Genomic DNA, 19,427 nt, shown 5'->3' with positions numbered 1-19,427 from the left:
CCTTCCTTCTGGGACAACGTTGCCGAAACCACTCTGCTGTCACCATATGCGGGGTGAGTGAAGGTAACTTGCATAAATCGGCACAAAAGATCCAAAACTATCTAAATGCTTGAGTGGTATTTTTCCAATGAAATTGTTAGGGGGAGGGTTGTAAATCAGCCTTATCTCGCTTCATTCCAACATTGGATGATAGTGAAGTAGGTACATGATCAACAAAATGACTGTGTTATATGTCAAAATGATGCGTGGATGTGTTTATTCTTATCTCTGAATATTCATCCACTCAAACTCTTTCACCCTTTGTTAGGATGAATGTATTCATTCACCGATCAATCCTTTCTGCTCTACTCTGATCTTCCATCCCCCTCTCTCCTGATTGCCACAATTGTTCATTTGGAGTCTTTCCTCTATGTTGATATTGTAATTTTTTTCCACTTAACTTTCTGGCTGCCCTATAACCATATTGAAACTTGAAAATTAACAAGCAATGATCATGAGCAAAGAAATCCCCTTTATCATTCTTGACTCTGATGATGAAGATGAGCTCCAGATCACTGGTACTGCTATTTGTGCTCAGAACAGAATCGATTCGGGCCCCGAATGCTCCCGTGGAGTCTGTAGCCCAACCAACAGCCAGCAAACAGGTAATGGAAACCTATCTCCCATCTCCTTCGTTTTGCGCTGCCTAATCATACTAAACATTACGCAATTCTTCCATAGGGAATGGCGAAGATGGCCAGCGAGTGACAACAGCTGGCAGAACTCACAGAGTCGCTCATCCAATCTCTCCCAGCACGTCAGAATGGCTTCAACCTGCCATTCCCATGGAGCGGAGTCCTTATTTTGGTCTTCTGTTGTCATCACCAACAAACTCCCTTTCGGACAATTCTGGCGGAAAGAATAAGCCAACTTCTCCACATCCAAATAGCGCCCTGGCAGAATCGACTACATCTACTGGACAAGAACTCAAAGCTGAACATGTTTCTTCGCCTTCGCCGTTGACAAAAGAATTCTTTATGGACATGGCAGATGCCATTGCACATATTTTCCCGTATAGCGAATTGGCGCGCAAGCACAAATGCAGTGTGGATAGGGTGAATCGAGCGTTGATTGCCGTCGTGCTTGATCCGCTGATGAAGAGAATTGAGAGACAGGACAGTTGTGGAAACGGCAACGAGGAAGAGGAGGCAGAGCATGCTCAGACTGCTCTGCCAGAAACATGGGGTTCCCCCAATACTCTGATCAACAAGTGGAACCAGCAATATCAAGAAATGGTGTCTGAGCTGCAGAGAGAAAGCGAAGGGAAAGGACTGCCTATGGAATTCGGGCAGATTCTTATTGCGGCGTCGGGGAATGCGGAAGCTTATTGGAAGGAAAGGAATGCAGGGTTTAATGCTTACCAGGCTTTTCAAAATGCAAGGAAGAATGACACGGCTGAAGACAGGCCTGGAGAGCAGGTTGGGGAATATAAAGGTCTCCAACAGCAGCTGAAGAGTGTGGTGCAAACGGCAGACCCAGAGAATCAGTCGTCTTTGTCTGGGACAGCAGTCACAGCTGTTTTTACGTTGGATACTAAGGAGGCTGCGGAAAACGGATCTAATGCGACGGGTCGTAAACGTGCAAGAAGCTCGTCGGAATCTGTCGAAGCAAAGGACATTAGTCATGGCAGGGACAGCAGCAAGTCTGCACCCCCATCACCATCGACAGCGACATCACCCGCGCTCTGCCAAGTTTCTACACCTCCCCCACGGAAGAAGGCAAAAACAATATCGTCAATATCGTGTCAATCCACCCCGACTCAGACAAGTACAGAAGAATCTATCAATTCGAGCCATGGACTATATGACCCCATCCCAAAACACCCATTTGTCACTGATGGGGCTTCTGACACTTACACACTCGCAAAATTTCCCTACAACCGCATCCACAGTACCCACAATCGTCCAACACCTTCTCCTCCCCCATCCACGTCCTCTTCCGGGTCATTATCTCCAACCGCCCAAACGCCAACACCGCTGCCCAGATCCAGATACCTCCCCAACAGCATCGTGAACCTATTCCCAAATCCCAAAGTCTCAATGACCCCCCGGCCCGCTCCACCCCGATCCAACTTCACCCGCTCCACCCGCCGTCATGCAGTCACCGTCGATAAATTCGGCAACTACCAGCGCGAGAAGCCTAGCCAGCGCGAATATCAATCCTCAGCTTATCACATCAGTAGCAAGGACAGACATAACATCCTCCTCCCCCGCCCCAACGACCTTTTCCCTCGCAGACAGTCCGCCAGGGATCAGCCGCGGGAACCTACAGAGAGCGACAACGAATGCGACTTTTATGATCCGTACTACCACGCGGGTGTTGATCGGACGACGAGAGTCTTTACGGAGGGGTTGTGGGAGCAGTTGTTTGGGGGGTTCGGGATGGGGTCGGGGCTGGAGGCCGGAGGAGCGAGGGAGTTGATGGGGTTGGACTTTGGGCTGGAGCAGATTGAAGTGAGCGGACAGGGGAAAGGCAAGGGGAGGATGATTGGGGATTTTGGTGGTGATGTGAATGGGCACGGGGCTGCTGGGGTTGGAGAGGAGAGTGGTTGGGAGGATGACGATGCTGGTGATGATGCTGGTGGAGAGAGGGGTTGGGAGAGTGCGTGAAGCATGGAAATGGACATGGGGAGGTTTCAGGGCGATTGGCACTGAGGGGACTGGGATATGAATTGTTATAGGTGGTAGCCTGGGTAGCATTTGGCTATGGAAGTAGACTATTTCAATAAATTTGTTTAGTTCTTGCAAGGAAGCGAAGGAGGGGAAGGGGCCGATGCGAAATAGTTATGTGCTTATTGTACGTATGCTGCTTTCTATTTCCGTGATGTGATGTTAGATGTTGTGTTTTTATTTTATGGGATGTAGCTCTTGATCTATTTGGCGTTGTCATCCACAAGGTGTGAAAAAAAATAAGGAGGTTCAAGGGTTCCAGGAAGGAAATTATCGAGCTGGGCCAGAAAAATCACACAAGAGGAGGTGGGGGGGGAACGAAATATACTCTGGCATTCGTTTATACAATCCTCATTATTGCTATTGCCCTAATACCTAAACAATCCAGGTACATGGAACGGATATAGCAAAATGCTCCGCACATAATCGGACCGTCCTCTGAAAGCAAAAAGTAAAACATCATTTAAAGCTTATTAATTACATAACAATGTGTGCTTCAAATGGCATCCGTTAACCCATTACATGAGAAACCCGACATTCCACCTCTTGAAGACTTGGGAGGTGCCCGCATAATGATATATATAATAAATAGGAGTGCCGAAAAGCCGAAAAGCAAAAAACACCGGCGGCTCAAGAATAGAAATAAAATAAAAACCGAAGAGCCCCAAAGAAGAAAATCGCTCTATGTGGTATTCATATCAAAATTAACCAAACCATTAGCTGCGCACTCCTATCGGTTCGTATACTGATCATGGAAACTCCCTGATGCCTGCGACCGGCCCCCGGCCGCATACGCGCCACCATAGCTAGTGTCATAATCATGTAAATAGCTAGCATTAGCATCGCCGGCGTTTGTCAACGGCGTGTTATTTAGAGCATTACTGTTATCATTGCCTCTCGTGGCATCGTACATGGACGGTGGTGCAGGGGTTTCATGTGGCATTCCTCCCAAATCGTCCGCCTCGTTGTGCAGCAGCGTATACTCGTCGTCTTGGTCGCGGCGGTATCCAAGAGATGAGGAGGGACCGCCGATGACGCTCACGCCTTCTGTAGACCGCTGGCCGGAGCGGAATTCAGCGTCCCGGTCATCTTCATAATCGAAGTCGTGGGCTGGGTTTGAGGAGAAGGCAGCTTTAGAGTGAGCAGCGAAGGACGGGTCGGAAGCGCCTTCGTAAAGCATTGAACCACTGCGGCGGTATGCTGAGAGGTTGCGAATGGACATGTACGAAGTAACGATAAAAAGGAGGCTGTTGGGAGAGGCTATGAGTTAGTCCTTCTGCGAATTCTCTTCTCTTCTCCTCTCCTCTCTTCCTTTTATGTTGAATCAATTATTTTCATGGCTCGAACAAAATTAAGTCTACTTACCAGATTATCACGCCCAAGATGACAGTTCCTGTGCTTATATTGCATTTTGCAGGGGTACCGAATTTGAACGCTCCGCAGCCGCTCTTACCCTTCTTATCTTTATCATTGTCATCATCCTTGCCAGCAACTTTGCCTGCCGCCACATATGATGCAACAGCCACCCATGAGGCAAACCAGAGGATACCGAAGAGCACATCAATCACTGCGAAAGCGTACGCATTACCAAATCTTTGGGTTCGTGGCCATAAAGGCACTGCGGCCAGGTAGATGAGGGCGGGAACAGTGAGCCAACACTACAGAGGGTCAAAAGTCAGAGAGAGTTAGCAATTTGGTTTCTTTGGAGAAAGAGCAACTTATGTAGGTGCTTGTAACTCTTCAAGTTTTCCTCTGTGAGTAGCGAGAAAACATCAAACATACCAGCGCAAAATAGTATGCCGTTCGACCATCTGTTGGACCATCTTGTGTGAGCACGGCGATTGTAAGAGTCCAGCCCAGAAATATGACAAAGCCCTGCAGGGCATGAAGAAGCATCTTCACCCTAGGGAACTGAAGTGACCCAAACATAATGAAGGACCAGTTGTGGTATGGTACATAAAAACGTTCGTGCAGCCTTCCTTCTCAACTCCGTCAAGCCAGTGGTATGTCCACCGTTTTCCTCACCCAGCCCGAATTCCCTCACTTCGGTATGTCTCGCTGGCAAAACAATGGCGGTGTTTATATAAATGGTAGTTCTATAGTTGGTTAGATGTTTAAGTAGCCGTTCAAGTCAATGATTGAATGTGAATGATGAGTTTCCTTTGCGTGCGTTTTCCGCTTGGGTAAATATGAGGCAGAGAGCTAGCTAATAATGATAAACCAGGAAAGGTAAAAAGCGAAAGGAGACATGAAACAGGAATAACAATGCCAAAGATCAATTAGCCACTCATCTTTCAGGGGTGAGAGGTGTGAGAGAAGGGGAGGGAGAGCTGGAAGTGATGCCTGGGAGGTATTGTGTCTTTGTCTTGCAGATGAGGCTGAGTGGCACAGAGCTTGCGACTGAAGTTGGAATGTTTATTTAGGGCGGACAGCTGGTTGATTTCTCGAGGCAGGCAAGCTGAATCTTGAACACTTAGATAACTAGCTCTCCTCTACACCTCCCAGAGAACTGGAAACCAAGTACCTACCAAACAGCTTCAATCAACTTGCTGGTTTCACAACACTGATCTCAAGGAGCGAGCGCTTGGAATAAAGAATCGTAGCTGCCTGCTCTGGCAACTCAAACCCCTCTCCACAGCAACCAACCAGCTAGTGCAGAGTGCTGCTCCGGGATAATGTGGAGCGGGTACGAGTTATTGGCGTTTTCCACTGCCCACGCTAAACTCAACCTACCAAAGCTGCTCACAAGTGCTGGCATGAGCTTCCAGAACCCTCGAATAGATCGTCAACTGTGGTACAGCTTGGAAGCATTTGCAGAAATTTTCTGCAATCGCATCTAGCATCGAAACCTTCGCGGCTAGTGATCCCTGGTAGACATCGCCAACCGGGGTAATGTTTATGCCTGAGATTAGGGTTTGTGATCGCTTACCATTTTGCAAGGGCCTTCGCTGCGACGAGCTTCTACGGTTCTTCAATAACAAAGTATTCTGGCCACTTATCAGCCACCAAAAGGGGCTGTCACAATCTGACGAGACAGAACCAAAGATCTCGTCTATAAATAGCTAAGATTGACGCAGAAATCTCTAGCAAATCTATTGCAGCCTCAGGGTTGTCAAATCAAAGCTTGTCGTCAACAGTCTCCGCCATCTCGTCCAAAATGCTAGGGAAATGTTGACTGCAAAAGTTCCGCTGTCGTTCCTTACACGCACAAGTACGACGTCTATATAGGAGTATGGCTCAACGAATATATATCATGAAGGAAAGTACACCGGTTACCCAAGCTTGTCAGCTACATGTTCTGATAATAAAAACAGGATGCTGCCAGACCTGATCGGAAGGTAATTTGATATTTGGAAGTGCGGCTTCAATATTTAGTTACCAGTGTCTTGAAAGATCCAGGTAAATCATATTATATTATTTAAAAATATACCCCGTGAGTCCGTTCAACTTTTCTTTTCGTTTCCCGGTTTCTGACAATAGAAATCCAAGCCTCGGACTAATTTATCGTTTAACAAATTAGCCTGATAAACAAGAGAGGCGGCCCGCTTTTAAACTTCTCTGGAGTCTCATCCCACCTTATTTCGAGGGCATGGCTAAACTGATGGCATGCAAGCAATTTGTGTTCTCATTTCTAGGATGCGGCTTTTTCGCCACGAGTCATAGCCACCACAGGGAGCCCTTGTATGACTGGGGATTGAAGCAAGGCTCGGGCCAAGTTTCCCAGATCGATTTTTGCAAAACGGGAGCAGGGGTAGTTTACGGCATTTCCGTTCAAGTTAGAATCTTGATTATCTCTCATGTTTTCCTTCTCTCAAAATTATCACGGCCGTGGGCCATCCTGTTCTGTGTTCGCACCCGATTCCTCTAAATGCCTTTCACATCCATATGGGTTTGCTGGAGCCTCCAATGAGCCGTTTCCTTGGGACCTCACAAGGCTGATCAGATGCTAGGATAGCCCGCCTAGGTACATGGGGTTAGTTTCCCGCATGCCACTCTTCGACGCTATGGTCGTCAGAAACTTCCTTGGGGGGTTTAGACCATGCGAGAACCAACCAGTTGGTGATCGCAATTCATGAATTTATTATTTTTGCTGTGTGTTTGAAGCATTGCACAGCAAAACGGCAGATCAGCAATGGACTAAGTTGGTGGCTGAGGCCAGATTAAACCCTCCAAACAAACCACCAACCGCCAAACAAGATGTCACTGCGAAATGGTTCTGATGACGTTTCCGCGCAAGTGTACAGCCCGTTTCTGCCAAGAATTAGGATAACTCCGAAGAATTGGCCTGTCCCGAGTTCTTGTCCGCCCATTCTATGATCTTTTGCATGATCGTTCCATTGCATAAGGGTTTTTATCATACTCTTAGGCTCCTCGATGAAGTCTTCCAATACTTAAACTCTGAAGTCAGCCAGGCCTCGGGTTGGTGGGTTAAAATTGGAAACCGTCCCTCCCATAGAAGTGAGTTATGCACTCCCCATATTTGATTTGTGGTACCCGCTTGGACTGGGAGTCTATTTGTCAAGTTGCTAGTGGCGGCATATTGCTAGAGTTGGCGTGTCTTTATATCTTATGGAATCGATCCTAATGTATAGAAACTTGATAGAGAGTTTATCTTGAAGTGGTTGAAGAGACTACGAAGGAGGAAAAACGGATGGATAAGTGAAATATACCAATGCTAATTCAATTGCTCTCTTGATACAGATTACTGCGCTTTTTAAATAAGCAAGTAAGCCGTGCGCCAGCAGATTGCCTCCTAATGGAAGCTGTGCTGTGCCTCTTGGCCTCAGAATCGTCTGTTGCTCAATAGATATAATGAAGCAAGTGCAGATAGGGAAATGGGCAAGAATAAGATGAATGTGTGGTTAAAAAGTAAACCTGGCGCATAATAGGCGTGACTGACCCATGATTCTCGCTTTTCAACATGAAAAGGGTGGCCTTGACATGGCTAATCTACATCTCGGGGAAGAAATAGGGTGATGGTGGGCCTTGCCATCCATGAAGATATGACAGACTGCCCTCATGAAGAATGAAGGATGTGTTGTTATGTAGACCCTGCAATAGATGAGAAATTAATTCCCTCTATTATCAAGGTGTTGATGTGCACAATGTGTGTCATCCGATATTGGCAAAAGTGCCCTTCCCCGAGGCTTAGGGACCTGCTGATTATAGATTTGTATGCATATGCATTCCTTGAAATCAGTGTAAGTCTTCTCATTGAATGTACAGTGGTGCATAGAATTAGTTGCACTCCATCTTTCTATGCTGTAACTAGCTGATAAATAAGCTGCCGCCAATAGCCTAAACTCATATCATATCTTTGATGGTTTTTTTCCCTCCCATTTCTAGGATATGAGGCGGCCACTCGTATCGACGGGTAATCCTTTCTCAGACCCAAGGAATTTCAATATGCGGCGGTCAAATCGCCAGTACTTGTTCTTGTGTATTACTTACTCATCCAAACAGTCATCTAGAATATCATATTCTATACCCAAACACCCAACCATCATGGAGACCCATTCTTTCATTGAAGCTGCCCATAATGGGAAACCAGAATTGGTTTCCTCAACAACAGCAACTATGATGGGACTTTCATGTAATGTTTGCTGTAAATATGAGATGTTGTCACAGTCGTCCGGTTAGGGGCATTGAGCCCTGCCGAAGGATTTTCCGGCCGAGAAGTTGAACCCCGTTCAGCTTTTTTGAGTCGCCGCGTTCAAGTGGACCACAACAACAATACTAGTATTGAACATCAAGTCAACATCCCTCGCCGGCTGTCAGCCTGTCATGAAAGTCGAATCGTGATTTTCAGAACCCACATGGTCCTGAAGCTCGTGATTCGTGATTCCCTCCCCTGTGGTGTAATTATCAGTATGTTTGGACGTTTCAGGTGTTGTTCGTCGAGGCATCGACATCTCTTGCTACTGCAGGACATCAACGACAACTGATTGCCCAAAGCGCAGCCCCCGCCGTCCCTAAATTTTATTTAGTGTCAAGCTACCAAGCTCAATCTGCACAAGTTGGTTTGGCGGAATACGAGTTCATGCATGGGAAGGATTATGAAAACATCCGCCGAACCTTGGCAACAGCATGGGTTTTCTCCGCTCCTCCACCGGCATCCATTCCCTTCTCAACTCTCGATTTCTCCATGCCTCATTTCTTCTCGGAGCTTTGATGGGGCGGATATCACAGATGATTAGTTCTTTGAGTTCCCATAGTAGATCCCAATCCGCACAACTCTTCTCGAATTCCTGTTGAGGAATTCTTGTTGAAGAATGCGATTCTCAATTAGATCATGTCTTGCCCCTTTTTTACTCTTTACAGGATGCCTGGGAGAGGAAACTCTTGCGCCGCGATCGTCTGGCGACCTCTGTGGTTTCACGGAAGGCAGAAGTAAGCCGGACTTTCGCCCTCACTGGACTCCATGTTTGTACATGTATCTGGTAGTGATGCTAACTGGTGAAAAAGCTGTCCTGCTTGGTAACTTAGTGTTTTTGATGGCAGGGAAAGTGACTATCCAAGACGGACACAATGAAGCTTTTGGTATTTTGAGCCCTCGTCTACAAATACAATCATTACTAATTGATAACATTAAAGTGAACCAACTCTATTGGCTCGATCTCAATACCACCTTTAACGTTGAAGGCGGTATCTCCCCAAATACTTTGCATAACACAGATATTCCAAGTTCGGCGCCCCATGAATTTTCCGGGGGAGCATTTTTGGCCGCTCAAAATTCCATATACATATATGCTGGCCTTGGGAGTTCAAACAGGTATGATTGGATGTGGTCATACAATGCAGAAGATGGGACATGGAGTCGCGCAACAGTCGCCGGCGGCAAGCTAAATCTGGGGAAACGGTTTGCCGGGCTCTCCGCCATTGCGCCGGAATCCAATCTTTCTTTCTATACCGGAGGCTGGGACATGCCCATCACGGGAACTTTGGTCTTCAACGCGACGGATAGCGCAAACCTTCAATGGACAAACGTGACTAAAGTGGAAGGAAATGACGCGGTCGGAGAACCCCGGATCGCTAATGGTGGGATGGAATATGTACGGCTAGGGAAGAATGGAATACTGGTTGCTTTTGGTGGTTATGATGTATGTGCGATTTTGGCTGTCGCAACACGGATTCTGTTATTTGCCAAGGCTAACGCAATTTGAAAGACATCAAAAAAAGGAACAAATACAACCGCAACGAGCCAAGATTTGAGGGCAATGGATAAAATCGGTGTTTATGACATTGACTCGAGTACCTGGTACGACTTTCTTTAGTTAAAAAGTCTCTATATTCCAAACCGGACTACCGAAGCTGACTAGTTGAACAGGTACGAAATTGAGGCTACTGGCGATATCCCGAAGCCGCGAACTGCATTTTGCACCGCTGTTTCTTCCGCGCCAGACGATTCTTCGTTTCAAGTGCACATGTATGGCGGTCGCAGCCGTACCATAGAGAATGCAACCTCATATAATGATCTTTATGTCCTGACTCTCCCATCCTTTCGTTGGATACGTGCCCCGACGACTGGCCTAGAACCGTGGAAAGAAGATGGCGTTGGTCGCGACAGCCATAAATGTGTCACCTGGAAAGACGGAGAGATGGTAGTAATTGGGGGTACCACTCGGAAGGATGACAAAGTGCAAAAGGGATGCAGTAGAAATTATCCACCAATTCGAGTGCTTGATACCAGCAAATTTCGATGGGAAAAGCAATTCGAACGCGAAACAACATACTCTGTTCCTCGGGTGGTCTCTGATGTGGTTGGTGGCGAGTAAGTTGGTTCTTTCTTCCTGATTTGTATACCTCATCCTTCTTCTCCAGACTAACCACTTTACCGAACACAGTGGAACTGGTAAAGCTACATTGAAGGACCCGGAGGGAGGATGGCCTAATAGTCAGCTTGAACATATATTTTCTCAAACTGTATCCAGGAAACCTGAGATAACAGAGAAGCCGCTCCCGTCAGAACCAACCGGAACTTCTCAACCGACAACTCCCCCTTCATCCAAGAAGTCCTCTAATGCAGGTGCAATTGCCGGTGGAGTTGTTGGTGGCGTTGGAGGAGTCGCCGTTATCGCCGCGGCTATTTTCTTTCTTAGAAGAAGCAAACGGAAGAAGAATACGGGTGATCGATTCAATGCCTCCCCAGCTGTTCCGACAGCTCCTTCGGTTTACTATCCCGAGCCAGACTCGTCCCAGCCAGTCCTTACTGACAAGAAGGATAGCCCATACATGCGCGTCGAACAACGCCCCAGAGAACTGTCAGCCCAAACAGAAGTACCATCCCGGTATGAGCTTGAGTCGCAAAGCGAAGGACGCCCTACTCCGGTATTTGAACTAGACTCACCTATGTCCCCTCCGCAGCCACGCAAAGAATAATTGATTATTCACCACTATTGTCTTTCTTTTCATTTTTTTCTTTTTGTATATATTTCTCTTTCCTGGCGTGAATCTCGCGACCGCCAATTTTCGCATTTTACATACCCGCACTTCCAAAGTGCGCTATTTCCTTTCACAACTTATTTCCGTTTGTTCTGTTCCATACAGGCGTTTTCATCTGCAGGAAAGTCAGCATTTTCATGGTCATCAATAATCAAATCAAGGATACCATTTGTCCAACATCGCCCTGATGCGGAAATAATTTCAAAACCTCTTTCCACAGACCCCCTTGTTCACGGTGCTTTTGCTTAGACATGTGAGATCCAAATAGTTTTTTATTCATCTTCCAGTGCCCTGTTGTGCATTGACAAGGGTACAAGTACAAACACTACAATTCGCACTTGATTTCTTGTCGCTCTGTCTTCTGCGCTTCAAAAACACCTCTGGATTTTCTGTCACCACCACCATACTTTTCTTTATGTCGTCCTCTCAAAACCTAGTTTATCCCCAAGACGCCAGCGCATCAGGAAGGTAGCTTGTTAGAAATAATCAAATTTATAATGCTTACAACTGTTCCACATAACTATTCATACATGTTGGGGCTATTTGAAGATTTCGCTCTAATCTTCACAAAACAAGCGGTTTCCCTTGGGTTACATCCTACGTGCTACCGTAACTGCAATTTTTGTATAAAGGGGCGGTGGAATTCCATCATCCTCAACTCCGTTCGGTTTATGGTCGTTTAGCAGCCAAAGTTTCCGCACTCAATCCTTGTCGCAATGGGGAGCTTAACTTGTCTTGGCATCGGGGGAATATCTTCATCGGCAGTGGATTTTAGGACCAAGCGCGGAAAGGTATCCACGTTATATTGACAAGAATGTGGGCATCGTTGAACAAATTGTATTTTTATTCCAAGAGCGGTTATATCTGCCTCGTCCAGGTACTGCACATCGTCGTTAAACTTCCTCCGATGAACCAATATTTACTGTTGTCGATCTTGTTAACTCCAAGCCATACTGGTGGGTATGATGGGAAATAATGTGCCACCAGGGGTTCCTAGTTCAAATAACCTTGTCCGCTTTTGTCAGTCGCCCGTCTTGCCAGAAGTCCCTCGGTCTCTGCACAATTAATATGTTTTCCGCTACTTGCATCTTTGCCAACCATAACACGTTACAACCGGAGTGCGGGTGGTTTGCAGAAATCCCTTGGTCATTCTTCTTCTCCTTTTGTGCGTGGGTCACGACTGCGCAAAGTGTGTGATCAGCATGGATCCAGGTCATATATCCTTCGCCCTCCCCGGCCCTCGGCAGGCTCGAGATCAAAGAAAATACGTTCCACGGCTGCTGAAGAAGCTGAAGAAGCTAAAGAAGCTGAAAACAGCCGGACTTCTCTGACCGTAGAGCCGAGTCATGATCGTGTAACCGGAAGTTTTCTATCAAAGAGCGTAAGCAACGAATGAGGCGGGACAGCTAGTGCACTCATAGATAGTTCTAGTACTAGTAAATAAATCATGAACGCGGTAGAGGAGAGGATTCGAAGACAAGAAATTGCTAGATAGATAGTAGATGGAGCAAAATTAGTATGCCCTTGCCCAAGGGTACTCCGGCCATATATCTGTTTCGAGTCAAAAATAAATTTGAATTGGTTGCCCCATTGGGCAGCGAGGGTAGCTGAAACTTTATTGGAATCAGCCCCATAAATAGTGTTGGCATTACCGGAAGTTAAGCAGTGAGGATATGGCCAATGAAAAAGATCCCTGCAGATCCTTTTACACATCTGAGTTCAGCAGGAAACAAAAATTCAAGTTGTTATTCGCATGGGCTTGGGTCCCTGATGGCGCCATTACGATGTTGCATACGTTGCATATTCCGAGGCGAATCCCGATATCGGGTAGTTGAAAGGGACAATTTGCTACATAAACAGGTGAGTCCCGCCCATTTTGCTCTCTGCCATGGTATAAAACTATACGCCGCTATTATTTGAAGGTAGAGGATCTCATCCTGTCGGTATTTAGAAAGGTTTGCAACCGGCTCGTGAAATGAGAACTGTCGACCGTCCATATTTGCCAAAACCGGCCGTCCATGTTAGTACTCCCTAAAGTAAACATAATGCATTCGCTAACATCCACTGGGTTCAGGGCGATGACGGAAGAGAAATCGAATTGCTGCGCTATATATACAACCTGCCTAATTTTGAAGAGCTTCGAGGGTCTCCCCCAAATGTCATAGCCGCAATCGATCAATATGCGAGACAGAAAAATTACCTCATGAACGTCGGCTCGGCTAAAGGTTCCATCGTCACCGACTTGATAGCTGCAGCTAAACCGAAGGTAATGGTTGAACTAGGAGGCTATGTAGGGTATTCTACCGTCCTCTTCGGGGATGCAGCTCGCCGCGCGGGAGGGGAGGTATACTATAGTTTGGAAAGAAACCCTGTTTTCGTTGCAGTTTCTAGAATGCTGTTGGACCTGGCTGGGCTTGGCGATTTTGTCAAAGTCATCACTGGAACTAGCGATGTCTCTCTTTTCAACCTGAAGAGCAGCGGCATGATTAGTCACATCGATATGCTGTTTCTGGACCATTATAAACCAGCATACGTAGCTGATTTGAAGCTCTGCGAGCAGCTTGGCATGATCCTGCCTGGGAGTGTTTTGGCAGCAGACAATGTCATCTCTCCTGGCAACCCACCATACCTTAAATACGTGCGGAGCAGCGTCGAGGAAAAGAGAGCGACGGCGGCCAATTCAGCACCATCAAGAGGGTACGATGTTGATGGATTTTCCACTACCGTCGTCAACCGCTATGGAAACACAAGAGATAAGGCATTGGCGGCAGTTGACATTTTTGGCAACCCAAATTTGATCTATGAGAGCAAGCTGGTAAATAGCTTTGAGCCTACCGGAGAACCTGTGAGTTTCTCATCCAACTCCAACGTGATCAAAATTCCATGCTTGCCTCGTAGCCCTTTTTGTGACCGAGGAAAAGGTGGAGAACCTAACATGCTGACTTACCTTTACAGGATGGAGTGGAAATAACTCGATGCGTTGGAATTGACAAAAGGCCTGATAGTAAACTCTAGGGTGGTTAGTGATACCAAGCGAGGTCTTGGAAAGAAGTAACAGGAGATATTGATGGCCCGATGAAACATCGGAGGTTGGTGTTCGGGATGACGCCAAGTTTTCAAACACGGCAAGGCTCGGGACATTACACTAGTGGTGGGGTTTACTCCGCGTTAGTTGCCCCTGCTATTTTTCAGACGTCAGAGATCTCGCAAGCCGAAATTAAATTCAGTAGCTAGTTTACTAGGGTGATCCGTTATTGGTGTGAATTTACAGTGCTGAGGAACTGTGGAGAGTGCTTCTCAACCTCGCTGAACAGAGCAAGGTCCCTCATTTCGTGAATCAGTTTCCGGTCTGGTGATCTGATAAGCATTCATATCCCCATACAATTTTTTTTTTTTTTTTTTTTGAATTCAGATATAATATATTTGGGCCCTCGATTCTGCATTTGACGGACTTCAAAGGCTTATAATTTCGTCTTCCGTTCATGAGCGCTGTGCCGGAATTCACTCTCTAAGTGGTGGTGCAGAGAACTCCAAAACCTGAAGATGACAAGGACTATCCAGGTATCAAAAGCTATACGCCAGCGGAATCGATGGTCAAAGATGCTGGAGTTGATGGAGCGGTCATGACAACTACGCCTGGTACTCATTTTGCTCTCGCCGAACTGGCATTGGAAGGTGGAAAGTATGGTATGTCGTCTGCGAGTCTACTCCCTTACATATATATCCTTGGGCACATATTAAACTCTGAATTGGGTTTCCTATTGCTCGCAGATGGGATGCTGATTTTGCTGCAACCTCGAAATTGGTGAAAAACGGTGCTCTTGACCGAGTTGCTGAATTTGAAACTCATTTTGATCGCCATCCCCCTGAGATGCCCACGACTGGTAGTTGGAAAACGCAAAAAATTCCTGGAGGTAGCACAGTATACGATCAGGGAGCAATATTATTGATCAAGTTATCCATTTGCTTGGTCTCGCGAAGAGAACAACTAACTCTGTTGCTTCCCAGATGGAGAACAATGACTCCGGGTACGAATATGCGCTCACTTCACTTCCCCACTATGATCAGATTTTAGCTACTACCAGGGGAACGGTAAATATCAATCCTGATGAAAAGCATTTAAGATTCTTGGTTCGAGGGGACAAAGGCAGCCTCAAAAGACATTGCTTCCCTTTTGGCCTTGCTCAGCTGTCGATTGAAAGTACGAACGAAGCTAATCCAGTACCAGTCCTGTCTCGACATCCGAGAAGAGCGGCTGAAAGCCGGACTTATGCATGGAGGCCAAGGTTGTGGCGAGGAACCTAATGGCAGATACGGTGAAGAGTCCAAGCTGCGACACTCCCGTGCTTGAGGCCTACCACTCGACTAATTTTGGGCCGATTGAGCAAAGGTATACCTACAAAAAGTACTGGTACTAACGGTACGTTGAATACTGAGGCCCAAGGCAATTCCATTGTTGAACCTCCAACATATGATGAGTTCTACCGCAAACTCGCGAAGGCGATGGCTGTTGAAAGTGACATCCTATTGAGCGCTTGACAGGCAAGCAATATCATACGGCTTGTCAGCTCGCCAGGGAAAGTTTCAAGTTAGGTAAAACATTGAACGTTTGACTTGTATTCGACTGATGTTGCGTGAATTACTGCCTCAGGCCTGTTCGGCATGTAGTAACGTACGCAGATACACGAATACGACGGGGCTTTAAACTTATCAAGGGAAGCTGGGCAAGATACCTCTTCGTGTTATTCTCGTTTCATTGCGTTACTCTTGGGTAGACACATTGGTAAAATAAACTTTTTTCGCTCCCGAATGACAGCGATCACAAATTTGGGCTCAAACTTAATGTGCTTTCGAAAAAGCGTTTGTAAGTCCCGGAGCCAATGTCGTTTGATATACGAATCATGAAATGTGACATGTCAATACCCGATCTGCATCTCCCATTCATTCATCTGTTTACCACATGCATACTAAGTAAGCAGGGTTTTGCCTCGACTTGGTGGCGGGAGTGATCATAGCACCACCTTTTCTCAGGATACAGCCTCGAAGTGATCCATCCGTGGTCGCTCGCAGTCGCTCGAATAACGCCTACATATGCTATTAAAGCGTCATCACAAAAAGATGAAGGATAGGTTATGGACGCTGCAGCTACATTCCTGCACTATCGGTGAGCCTTGACAATGAAGCTTGAAATCTGCGGCGCATTTTCTTTCTTCTCACCCCTTTTGAGGACAGATCCGTTTAATTGAATATTTGTCCATTTTCCTTTTCCAGCAATTACATTGTGCCAAAAGCTCTCTTGCACGTCTACGGAGGGCGCTATCAAAAGAATTGCACCGGCAAAAAGACAACTAGACAGCGTACGGCAGCCTATAGTGACAAATGTGTCAAATAGGTTTTTTATACTAGTGTTACAGTGTACACGCTCCAATTATATTCATTTTATTTGTAGTCAATTAGAGCTTATTGGTTAGATATTTTAGCTCTATATTATCTTATGTCATCAAGACTCACTAACCCTATTGGTTATATGACAAAATAGGGGTAAGAATAGAGGTAAGAATAGAGGCAAGAATAGTGGTCAAAGATCTGTGAGGAGTGAGATTTCTTACAAGAACAGCAACTGAGCTCTGTTTATAAGAATCTGATCAAAAGTTGGCATGAGTGGTAGCTTATGAATCATCTAGAAATCAGTTAGATAGCATTCATTTTTTGATTGAAGATTTTACAAACAATTGTTTGTATTAATATCAAACTTTACAAAGTATACTATAATTAGACTGGCCGCCGGGACCATGAATTTCACATTTGGTTTGGTTTGGTTTGGTCCCAGTCCATTTCTTGGCATAATTTTAGTGGGACCAGAATCAGAATGGGAGTGTAAAGTGACTAGAATTATCAAAACATGAGTGAAATGGGACTAAAAAATCTTGATATTCCATGTAAAGTGACTGACTATCAAAAATAAGAACATGATCTGGGACTGATCATGATTTTGACTCAAGTTTGGTCCCATTCTGATGATTATATAATACATCAATCTGATGATATTATTGGTGGAGATATTACCCCTATCTTGCTTAGTGCTGCTGCCAATCTACCCGCCGCTGCCAACCTACCTACCACTGCCAACCTATCTATCGCTGCTAATCTATCGCTGCTAATCTATCGCTGCTAATCTATCGCTGCTAATCTATCGCTGCCAACCTATCTACCGCTGCCAACCTACCTACCGCTGCCAACCTATCTACCACTGCCAACCTATCTATCGCTGCTAATCTATCGCTGCTAATCTATTGCTGCTAATCTATCACTGCTAATCTATCACTGCTAATCTATCGCTGCTAATCTATCGCTGCTAATCTATCGCTGCCAACCTATCTACTGCTGCCAACCTACCTACCACTGCTAATCTATCACTGCTGCCAATCTATATAGGGTAAATCATGGTCCCATTTGGTCCCATTTTATAAAATGGGACCAAATGGGACCAGGACCACTAATTTATTAGTAAAACATGATCTGGGACTAGATTTTTAATATAAACAGTGTAAAGTGACTAATTTACTAAACACTATATAGGACCAGGACTAAGATATCTAATAATGGGACTAAGGAAAAATTTGGTCCCAGTCCCATGCATGGTCACACGGCCAGTCTAACTATAATCTATCAATCATTCTACTAATCAATCTCAACACTGATGCCAAAATCTTGTCTCATTTGCAGATAAATCAAGATAGTTTGTTTGTATTTCAAGTTCATTAGAATGACTCTTCTCCATCTTCATCACAGTGTCTTTCATCTTCTTCTTCATCTTCTTATCTATCTTCATTAGAGTGTCTCTCATCTTCTTTACAGATTTCTTCTCTGTTTCTGATTCTATATTATATTCCAATTTCTCCAACTTGAATAACTTGAATAGGTCCTTCTCTATCTTGATTATCTCTGATTTATCAACTTTGGCTTTGAATTTGATTTTGGTTTGAAGTGATCAGCTTTGTTTGATACAACTTAGATTGAATAAATTGACAGAGAGAGTATATTTATATTTGATCATCAATGTAGAGATATTCTTTTCTTTAATTTTGATATTTGATGATTTGACTTTGACATTTGTTGGTTCTGATGATTGTTTGATGGAATGATTGAATTCATTATAGATAACAAGACATATATGAATAATTGTAGTTGTTGAGATTGATGAGTGCACTTTCTTAAATAAACTCAATAACTTCTTCAAATCTAACTTTCAAATATCAGAAGTGAGTATTACTGCATCATTCTTTTCTGTAATCAAAACAGAAATAAATACATCAACTGAAGAAATAACAGAAAGAATATTCTTTCAGAATGTATCAAATCTGATAGTTATAATTTCTAGAAAATCTTCTATAATAAAAAATTCACAATCTGAGTAGATTTCATTCTGAATTTTATCTATATAAAACTGATTAGAGTTACTCTTTAATTGAAGATTTTATACTTACAAATTAACTTTCAGTTGTAGTATGTTTGTAGTTTTGCATCATTGTATTTACACTTTCAAATATGAATAAGTAATTTGTAGAATTTTCATAATAAGAAGAGCTGATTCAGCTCAGATTTGACAATAGATTTCTTTGTGAGTGATGTATATTGAATTGATGTATCAGCATTGAGAATCATTTGTTGAACTTTCTGTGTTTTTTGAATGACCAGTTGATATACTTGCTGAGAAGGTTCAGAATTAAGAATTATTGCAGAGAGTGATGATATTAGAGCTGAAGAACTGAGACTATCTTCAATGACAATGATTTCATCATTTGTTGAAGTGATGATGAAGGATTTTAGTATGAATGGATTGGCTTTATCACAATAAGAACAGGCAGCTTCACTAATACAGTGTATTTCATGAGAAAATCCAGAATGATTGAGACAGAATGATGTTTATATAGTGAAGGAAATCAAGATAATAATAAACAACAAAGCAAAACTGAGGAAATTTTGTGTGTGTGTGTGAATGTGTGTGTGTGTGTGTGTGTGGATTTTGGCAACTTGATTAGTATATTGATTAGTATAATAGCTAACTGCTTTTGTTGACTCTAGACTATCTATTACAGATTAGCACATCATATATCTAGATGTGATGAGTAATAAATAATATATCAAATCAATACATAAACTGTCTGTGTATAATCAACAGAATATTGTTATATTAATCAAGTAAGTAAATTCATGATTGAAATATCTTTTAATAGTATTAATAACTCTAGATTTGAATATATAAATAGAGATGAT

The 19,427-nt window shown here is 44.4% G+C and overlaps 7 protein-coding genes across 7 annotated transcripts; 5 read left to right on the top strand and 2 right to left on the bottom strand.

Annotated features, from left to right (window-relative positions):
• Positions 1–493: 493 nt before the first annotated feature.
• On the top strand, positions 494–2,754 carry HCBG_01991 (uncharacterized protein; the record flags this gene model as incomplete). The annotated part of the gene is made up of 3 exons (XM_045429040.1): positions 494–644; positions 721–2,640; positions 2,720–2,754. 3 exons carry the CDS (start codon positions 494–496, stop codon positions 2,752–2,754), a joined length of 2,106 nt encoding a protein of 701 aa, XP_045290826.1.
• Positions 2,755–3,438: 684 nt separating this feature from the next.
• HCBG_01990 (uncharacterized protein) lies at positions 3,439–4,604 on the bottom strand (the record flags this gene model as incomplete). Its single annotated transcript, XM_045429039.1, has 3 exons — positions 3,439–3,955; positions 4,074–4,366; positions 4,491–4,604. 3 exons carry the CDS (start codon positions 4,602–4,604, stop codon positions 3,439–3,441), a joined length of 924 nt encoding a protein of 307 aa, XP_045290825.1.
• Positions 4,605–5,189: 585 nt separating this feature from the next.
• On the bottom strand, positions 5,190–7,051 carry HCBG_01989 (uncharacterized protein; the record flags this gene model as incomplete). Its single annotated transcript, XM_045429038.1, has 5 exons — positions 5,190–5,232; positions 5,442–5,677; positions 6,139–6,204; positions 6,635–6,668; positions 6,888–7,051. The coding sequence occupies 5 exons, from the start codon at positions 7,049–7,051 to the stop codon at positions 5,190–5,192; spliced, it is 543 nt and encodes a 180-aa protein (XP_045290824.1).
• A 1,162-nt stretch (positions 7,052–8,213) lies between these two features.
• On the top strand, positions 8,214–11,486 carry HCBG_01988 (kelch repeat protein; the record flags this gene model as incomplete). The annotated part of the gene is made up of 6 exons (XM_045429037.1): positions 8,214–8,343; positions 8,403–8,576; positions 9,030–9,808; positions 9,875–9,966; positions 10,036–10,479; positions 10,553–11,486. 6 exons carry the CDS (start codon positions 8,214–8,216, stop codon positions 11,085–11,087), a joined length of 2,154 nt encoding a protein of 717 aa, XP_045290823.1.
• Positions 11,487–11,866: 380 nt separating this feature from the next.
• HCBG_01987 (uncharacterized protein) lies at positions 11,867–12,649 on the top strand (the record flags this gene model as incomplete). The annotated part of the gene is made up of 4 exons (XM_045429036.1): positions 11,867–11,941; positions 12,028–12,110; positions 12,270–12,531; positions 12,611–12,649. The coding sequence occupies 4 exons, from the start codon at positions 11,867–11,869 to the stop codon at positions 12,647–12,649; spliced, it is 459 nt and encodes a 152-aa protein (XP_045290822.1).
• A 271-nt stretch (positions 12,650–12,920) lies between these two features.
• HCBG_01986 (catechol O-methyltransferase) lies at positions 12,921–14,396 on the top strand (the record flags this gene model as incomplete). The annotated part of the gene is made up of 3 exons (XM_045429035.1): positions 12,921–13,010; positions 13,225–13,995; positions 14,106–14,396. 3 exons carry the CDS (start codon positions 12,921–12,923, stop codon positions 14,163–14,165), a joined length of 921 nt encoding a protein of 306 aa, XP_045290821.1.
• A 344-nt stretch (positions 14,397–14,740) lies between these two features.
• Positions 14,741–15,689, top strand: HCBG_01985 (oxidoreductase; the record flags this gene model as incomplete). The annotated part of the gene is made up of 5 exons (XM_045429034.1): positions 14,741–14,832; positions 14,922–15,064; positions 15,106–15,436; positions 15,473–15,570; positions 15,595–15,689. 5 exons carry the CDS (start codon positions 14,741–14,743, stop codon positions 15,687–15,689), a joined length of 759 nt encoding a protein of 252 aa, XP_045290820.1.
• Between the last annotated feature and the right edge of the window lie 3,738 nt (positions 15,690–19,427).

This window comes from Histoplasma capsulatum (genome assembly GCF_000150115.1).
Source record: "Histoplasma capsulatum G186AR genomic scaffold supercont2.2, whole genome shotgun sequence".
NCBI classification, from domain to species: Eukaryota; Fungi; Ascomycota; class Eurotiomycetes; order Onygenales; family Ajellomycetaceae; genus Histoplasma; species Histoplasma capsulatum.
This window is presented reverse-complemented; position numbering and strand designations above follow the sequence as displayed.